Source organism: Perna viridis, chromosome 10 (assembly GCF_037379345.1).
Source record: "Perna viridis isolate PV_CMFRI_1.1 ecotype Kerala chromosome 10, ASM3737934v1, whole genome shotgun sequence".
Taxonomy (NCBI): domain Eukaryota; kingdom Metazoa; phylum Mollusca; class Bivalvia; order Mytilida; family Mytilidae; genus Perna; species Perna viridis.
Genome location: NC_142454.1, coordinates 10,885,997 through 10,894,475, shown reverse-complemented (window position 1 = coordinate 10,894,475; position 8,479 = coordinate 10,885,997). Strand labels below are relative to the sequence as shown.

The following is an 8,479-nucleotide window of genomic DNA, read 5'->3' as shown; positions in this document are numbered from 1 at the left end:
ACAAATAATGATTCAGTAGTCTGAAACTGTCTGAATTAGAAACATAGTCACTTTGGTTGGGTTTTGACATACCATCCATGAAACATAGATCGAAGAATTCATATCATTTAAAGGGTGACAAAATAGGATTGATCTTCCTCTGCATTATTGTAGTGTTAATCTGTACTCTAGTGATGAACTAAAATCCCATTTTGTTACTTACACGTATCACATATCATATAAATATTTGGTTTCATAACGTAAACACTGAAATGTAATCTAAATAGGATAAATCAATTTAGGAAACGTAAAAGTTACATTATGAAAAATAAATCATTTTTGTTGAGCATACACACAGTTCATGCAATATACATCGAAACAATTTTGAAACCTCCAGGTTGCATGTAGCACATACAACTCTAAAAGCTTGCTCTTGCTGATTTGAAAGATTAAAATGTTCTCTAACCAATCTAAGGTTTCTGTTTTGTCATACTTTAAGGCTTACAAACGCGATAACAATTTTCCTGTTTTAATAATTTGACAACACAAAAGACAGGTGATACTGATTATGGCACGATTTTCTGTACATAAACATCAAATCGATGAATGTTAATAACGACATACCCTTGATAATAATACAAAAGCGACCACTTTATTTAAAGTATTGCATAATCATTTTGATTTATGAACAACATGGAAATGGTTGTTTGTATTTTTTCTAATTTAAAAAGAAAACAGAAAAAAACTGGCCATTTCATTCATTAGTCAAAGTATTAAGCACAGCAATTGGCTAGTATGTAAGAATAAATATTTTTAGTATTCATTATTGTTAGCCGGAAGATTTGGATGATCATAATGATGGATATCTACAGTCGTTTTCATAATTGGTTGATACTGGTGTAGATACTCTGATGTCATACCGGTGTCGTTATCCAATTTTCTCTGAAAACTCATTGTTGCATATGGTTGGATATCAGACTTTAAGTCGTCATTTGCTGGCATGGGATCTAAATATCCACCATTAATTACCTTTGTTGATTTCACTGGTTTGCCTCCAGGTACTTGTATGTTACATGTAGCACACACAACTCTAAAAGCTTGCTTTCGATTATTTGAAAGATTATAATGTTCTTTAACCAATCGAATGATTCTGTTTTGTCCTACTTTATAGCATACAAAGGCGATTACAATGGTCGTTAAGACACCAACCCCACCTACTACAACTACGGGAAATACGTTGATATCCACTACTGATTTTCCTTAAAAATAACACTAACATATACTTATATATTAGAATAAAATGACAAGGTTTTTGAACTAAACACTTAAAAATATGAGCTTAAAATTGAAATTTGAAAACAAAACTCAATGTTCTATTTTCTGTTATTCTGTTACTCTTTTTTATATCACGAAAATTCTTTTGAACCGTTGTTCAAAACATTTTAAGTATTATATTGTCTTACTTGTTGTAGATTGATGTGGTGGAACATCTGACATTTCAATTGAAGTACATCCTGTGACGGGATGGCAACTATGAAAAAAACAAACATTAAAAATATAATTTTCTGTATTAACATGCATATGTAGGTAATAATTCGATATCATTCATGGTAATTATAGTTACGGATGATATGATATGATATGATATGATATGATATGATATAAAAATGTGTTGAATAATGCTTAAGGCTGATAATCTTTATAAGACAATTGAGTTTTCAAGAGCAAAAATACGAAAAGTTAATTTGTGTGGAATGATATTTACCATTAACCCTAGTTTAGAGCCAATATACATTAGTAATTACAATGTAAAACATAGTGAAAGTATTCTACATTTATGTGTAATTATATTTTAATAGAATATCTTGTTAATTTAATATGTATTGATATTTAAAAAAAATGTTGTACCTCCGTTTTATTTATTTATTCATTTATTTACATTTTTGTTAATACATTCCTATCATTTGGTTCTAATGCTGCTGAGAGGTTACTATTTGAAACATGTGTATAGCATACCGGAATTTGAATAAAAACATCGTTTCAATTCATTTAAAGTTTTATGTAAATTATGTGCAGTGTTCAAACGTGCGACACAAATAATGAAATAACTGAAAAAAATACAGTGACAATTGTTTGGATAATTTTGAACATTCTAGACTCTCAAAATTACAAACAATTATCTACGTTTACATTTTTAAATCAAAATACAAAGTATGTTCAACACAAACTAAGAGCGATTTCATCTTTGTTGAATAAGAAAAACGGAGAACTATTTTTTATATAAACTTGATGTTTTTTGACAAATGAAAAAATTGTCGAAATTATTACCTTTCATTAAACAAACATCTGCAGGTGAAAACACAATCGTCACCATATTTACCAGGTCCGCAAATGAGACAGTCTGAAAATTCAGGAACGAATCGACTACCAATAGAACAACCTGAAATTGCCACTTAAAAGGTTTTAAAATTGACAACAGTTTGCGCTTTGGTCAGCTCGACAAATAGTTTATAAACTTCATTGTAGTCCATTTTCTTTTCCTTTACCCACATTATCGTAAATAATGACATGACGATATGTCAAATTATCACCCAAAATGTGACTGAAAGGGGTGTTGACACAGATAAAACTAAAGAAAAGTTCAAGATACGAAATGAGAGGTTTTCGTGTTTGTCGTATATTTATGTGAAGAGTTTTGCCTTCCTATCAACAATTAAGATTATGTCACGATATGGGACTAACTTATTGTGTTTGTAGTATCCTCTATCTCAATTACATTTGAGGTAGATGCGATGCATGGAAATCACGAATCCAAGTTTGTTTGAAAACAAAACATCATCGCATACAAATACAAAAGAAAAACAAGTGTCGTGGTAAGATTTGAAACCTTTTTTCAATGTTTTTGATACGGCTTAAAGTATCGAAATTAAAAGTTTTGAAATAGGCTTTGTATTACACTTTAACCACCCGACTCTGAAACATTATTTGTATTGATTCTTAAATGGAGTAATTTGGTCTAATACACAAACGAAAAATCACTTAAGCGACTTTTGTAGAAATACCGAAAGAAGAGGAGTATTATTGGAGAATAAGTCCTGTAACTTCTATTTTCTGCATGAATACATACCATGTATAACAGACGATCGTTTTGTTACAACATGCTTTTTGAACATTGTTGCATTTATACTTATTCTACTTAAAACTCTTATAAGGCCTTATTGCATTACCCCGCTCTAACATGAATGAAGGATTTTTTTCTTCTTGTTTTATTCATTTGCTGACGAAGTCCTACACTTTGTCAATAAGAAATTAATAGTTGTTAAACTTTCAGTAGATGTAGCGTGAAAACTAAACAAGTACTTTACTGATAGGTTCTTTTTTACGATTTTGTAAATCAACCGTATTGACATTACCAGAAGGACAATATTTGAATAAATAACTTGAGCGATATCAGTAAGATAGTCTAGCTTGAAGTTCTCAATTTTAAAGTCCTGAAATACCTACTGCAGTTGAAAATTGTAAATGCAATTGGTAAGGTATAGGATATGAAAAAAATGGTGTGGATTTGATTTTGAAATACGGCCTATTTTTAGTAACGGTTTTATGATGGAGTTAAATATTAAGTAATGGTATTTAAAACAATTTTGGTAAATGGTAGTAGAAGAAATAAACGCTTCTCTCCGAGTTTTTAACAAAGAGTGGGTAATGGTACGTATTTGTTTACAAATAATAAGAAAAAAGGTCAATAGGCTGTTCAATAATACTGAAATAAGCTTAGAAATTAGAGTGATAAGACTTGCTTTGTAAAGACAGAGCAATGAACTGATAGGTTAGGGGTAAATAGTAAAGTTTCGTGCGAATGTGATGAAGAGCAAGAGGTTTTGTATGAGAGGAAGAAGACTATCTACGAAAAACACCATACATATAAGTTGATGTATATAGTCTCAATGACCATGATTCCTTACCCATATTGGATTTTTTCTCGAACAAAAAATCGTCATTTATGTATTTTTATATAGATTAACGATTTCCTATACATATATATATACATGTACTCTGAAATTGACTTTGCATCCATAAGACACTGCATTGCTTGTCTGGGTATCCAGTATTGCCCTCTTTTCTTGTTGCATTTTTCACTTAAGATACGACTATTTGCTTGGTATTGTGTAATAATATGAACTTTCATAGAGAGGATTGAATGCTGTTATGGATTATGAGGTCGATAAACTGCTGGGTATTGTTTTTATTTAACTTTCGAATGATAACACTATGTTGTTGGTTTTTTTTAAACTTGATTGTGTTTTACTGACATAGACCACACGGGGTACGTTGCATTTTTATCAATTTGTATCATGCCTTGCTTGTTGTGTGATAAGTATTGTTGGTAAGGGCAGTAAAAAAGTGTCGATGATCAGAATATTGCATATTTTGTAATTGTTACGTCTCTTTTGTGATCATCGTTGTAGTCAAGTATATCATTTAAAGAGGTAGAACATGGCCTGGTGTGTTAAACGTTGTCTGAATGTTTTACTTGAAATAAATGGTCACCAGACTTAGTCTGTCCTGTCGGGAAACTATCCATACGAGATGCAAGCTTGACTTGATTCTCATATGGAACACTGTAGACTTTAAGGACAACAGTGCGTACGATTAGTTTTCAGATTTAGACCTTTTGAGACTGGATGACATCACAGAAAGTTTTCCTTTATGAGTACTACAAATATAACTGGTCTGATCCTTTTGGGAATACAACCAACCCACAGAACTATCTGCTTAATTGTATGAAAGGGAAATCAGGAAACCTAGCTAAGAGATTCGAACGTTTATCGTATAAGATTATGTTCAAAGGATAACGACAATACAGGGAATATAGACAGCAAAAACAATGAATATGGCATATACTAACTAACATGCTCATAGAAACAATGAACAATCAAACTTAAAATGTATGTCGTACTTTTGATACTTAAATACAAAAAAAAATTCATTTTATATATTGTTAATGTCGATATGCTGTACACGTGTTTCAAGGAGTAACCTCTCATCACAGCATTAAAATCAAATACGTAAGAAGAACATACATAAACAAAATATTAGTTGTATACAAGAAGTACTCAAAACCAAGACTGTCGAAAGAGGAAGCCAAATCCATCACCGAAAGGTACTACCATATTAAATGCAATGAATGAAGACTCAGTGTTTCAAAAAATGTTATGATATTTACAGACTATACTTAAGTTTTAATCTTTAATGTTCATTTTCATTTAAGCGATGTCTCGTTTTTATAGCTAAGTGACATTTCGTGATTATTTGTTTCTATTTTGTCTGTTCACACAGGTGTCACCTTCTCATATGTATTAATTTCAATATTTCCGTTAAACTCGATAATTTACTTACTACATCATCTACAATAATTCCCACGCTTTTGTATAATTTATCATTTTGTTGATTCCTGTATTTTACTGAAATTCCCAGACTTTTAATTTCATATCATATATCGACAGAACAATACTGAAGCGAAAGGACGATATAGGGACATTAAAATCCAAGTGTTTTACATACATGCAAACAGAAAACAAAGACATTCCACATAGGCAATGTAGCATACAGGATAAGATAAAAAAAAAAGTATAAAAAACTGAATAATCAGGACAACCCACAAAATCATAAGCATTAACAATTTAAACTTCTACCATAACTTGGAGTATCATCAAGTGCTATTGAAAAGCAAGCATATCTTGCTTTGCCAGCGGCACCCGTCACAATACAAGTTGGGAGAAACTTAAACAGAGAAATGCGATTGACATGTAAAGCTGGACGAAAACATTTCATTGAACAGTTTTAAATGATAATATCAATGACCCTCAATATAAAAGCACCCCCCCACCCTATAAAATTAAATGTAGACGATTTAAATCTTCAGCTTAGGACAAACAAACTCTTGATCGTATGATACTAATCAATAAAGTATGGAAAATTAGCTCACCCAATGTTGGTCGTAATTGATAATATATATTAATAATAATCATAAAATCTCGACTCTTATTTTATAACTATCAATATATTTTGATGTCACAAATAATGCATATTTCAATGATACCTCTCGAATAGACCAGTCAAAAGAAATTTTAGTCAGTTACACACGACACCAATATTTTACTGCATATGCACTAAGGCGTAATAATTTCTGGTGTGACTATGGAAACGCATATACCTGTTTCTTAATCTAGTATGATTGAATATCCAATCTTACCACATTTCCCATTTTTGTCTGTAAATGGCCGACAGCAATGATAGATAGTTGTTTCTGTTCCATCATGTAATCTGTAAAATATGATGCTACACGCTTGTTCGTGCTGCAAATACCCAACCCAATCATTTTTGTCTAAATTGTAAAGGACAGAGACACCTTAAAGGTCATAATAAATAAAAAAAAATCAATATACCAAATATCTAAGTATTCCCTCGACAGAAGCAAAGTAATTGTTACATATAAAAAAAATTAACAGACGGAAGGGGACAAAGTGATTGTAATGTAGGCCCGCGTCTTATGAGTAGCGGTATAATTCATGTGTCAATTATTAAAAATGAACAGTTCTTATACAGTCAGAATAATGAGTTGTGCAAAAAGGTAAATACATGCATGGACTGAATTAGGGTTTAAATTCACTAAGCTCGTCATAAGAAGCGGCCTTTGTTAGAATCATGTAAATTCCGTAATATGGGATACACCCTGATAAAGCTATAATTTTTTATATTTGTTTTCGAGTGGTTTATATTATGAAATGTTTGATTATTTATCTCAATCTATCTGGACTTAGAAGATATTTTAAAGTTACTATTGTATTTTATTGTCTTCTAAGACCAATGGTTTTATGGAAGGCCGCATGTTAATTTCTTATAACCAAAATATGTTAGACAGTATATCAAATCGTGTATCCATTTTTGCAGCTGAAGTGCTATTTTATACCATTTACAATTATTTATTATCACATGATATCGTGTCGATGTGTAGTAATAAAATTATTTTTGTAGAAGGTAAATAAAAAAAAAACATGGAAATTGATGAAGGAGTCGACATTATCTAAAAAGTTGCTTGACTCCTTATGACCGACAAAATTGTAACTTAAAATACAATTCCTGAAAAATGTAAGCATTTAACCGGGAGGAAATAAGATTTCTATAAAAACAAAAGCAAGCCAGATTGAAGCAAAATATTGACAAAAAATCGTTAACTTTAAATTCAATAGATTAGTAATAATGTCTTGACATCCGATAAAAGACAAAAACTAAAACAAAACAAAAACAAAAAACAAAACAAAACAAAACAAACAAAACAAAACAAAACAAAACAATATTTCTAAATATAAGTATATATAATGCCCATTATAGTCTAGTTGATATCTATAACATGCCGGCATTAACATCATTAAATAAAATTATTCATTGACACTTCAAGTCATAAGTTACTTTTTAAGTATACCTTTTCTTTTTGTAACAGATTCTTTGATTCCCACTTGCTAAAGGCAAATTGAAAAGAAGTATGTAAACACATAATAATAACGTGACCATCTTCATGAACTAATTGGTACCACGAAAACGAGGAAATAATGAGTAATGTGTAATTAAATGAAAATAGGATGACCTATAATAGAGTCCGGAAATGAATTGACAACGTTAGGAACTATAACTTTATATAGATTTGAACTTCCCCATTCGTGTACATGTTAGTATTTTAAAGATTTAGAAGCATATCATTTGAAGGAGCATACTATTGGTTTTTCCTATTGAAATAACATAATAATGGTACTACTTCAAAAATATAATTATCAATAATTACCAAAAGTAATAAAACGACACTAACGATAGTCATATATGTATATATATATACAACGTCTCAGAATGTGTTATACTGCTCCATCGGATCAAATTGATACAGGGAAGATAACGTAAACTTATAGAAGGGTCTGAAAAATTCCCAACGATGCTAAAACTGTCAAATTTGCGCAAATTTTTGGTCGTTCCCTCCGCAGGACTCGAACTCGTACCGCTGTGACATATATGGCAACACTGCCTGCACTCTGGGAATTTTTCAGACCCCCCTTACATATATATAAAAAGAGGACAAAAATACATTTCGATCACAACTCTCTCTTTCTTTTAAATTTGGTCAATGTGGAAAAAATACTACACAACGCAATGAAACCATCCAAAAATATGTCCAAAAATAATTGTGTCCCTTCTTCAAAGAAACTAAAGAAACTAATGACACTAATGCATAAATAGAGGACTATTAGCAGTTAACTGACATGCTAGGTCTTGACCAGTTTAAACCTACAAAAGGTTAGGACCACTATACGCAATATTAATAGCAATTCTTCTCATGCGGGATTGAGAATCGCGGCACATCATAAAGCATACAATAAGGACATAAATAAGGAAGCTATTTAAAATTCAGAATTGATCTTTCAGAATTCAAAGTTCAGAGTTCAAAATT

At 31.0% G+C, this 8,479-nt stretch overlaps 1 protein-coding gene across 1 annotated transcript; it reads right to left on the bottom strand.

Moving 5' to 3' along the window:
• Positions 1–397: 397 nt before the first annotated feature.
• Positions 398–7,558, bottom strand: LOC148604504 (uncharacterized). Its single transcript, XM_088550974.1, has 5 exons — positions 7,466–7,558; positions 6,236–6,306; positions 2,308–2,419; positions 1,443–1,510; positions 398–1,238 (listed from the first exon to the last, which is right to left on the bottom strand). The coding sequence occupies exons 1-5, from the start codon at positions 7,552–7,554 to the stop codon at positions 793–795; spliced, it is 786 nt and encodes a 261-aa protein (XP_088407100.1). The 5' UTR covers positions 7,555–7,558; the 3' UTR covers positions 398–792.
• Between the last annotated feature and the right edge of the window lie 921 nt (positions 7,559–8,479).

Bases quoted from the DNA above. Each gene is read 5' to 3' on its own strand.
- LOC148604504 (XM_088550974.1), bottom strand. From the start codon at position 7,554: ATGGTCACGTTATTATTATGTGTTTACATACTTCTTTTCAATTTGCCT. The intron at 6,307-7,465 runs GTATACTTAAAA...CATATTTTACAG, and splicing joins ATCTGTTACAAAAAGAAAAG to ATTACATGATGGAACAGAAA. The intron at 1,511-2,307 runs GTAATAATTTCG...TTTTTTTCATAG, and splicing joins AGATGTTTGTTTAATGAAAG to TTGCCATCCCGTCACAGGAT.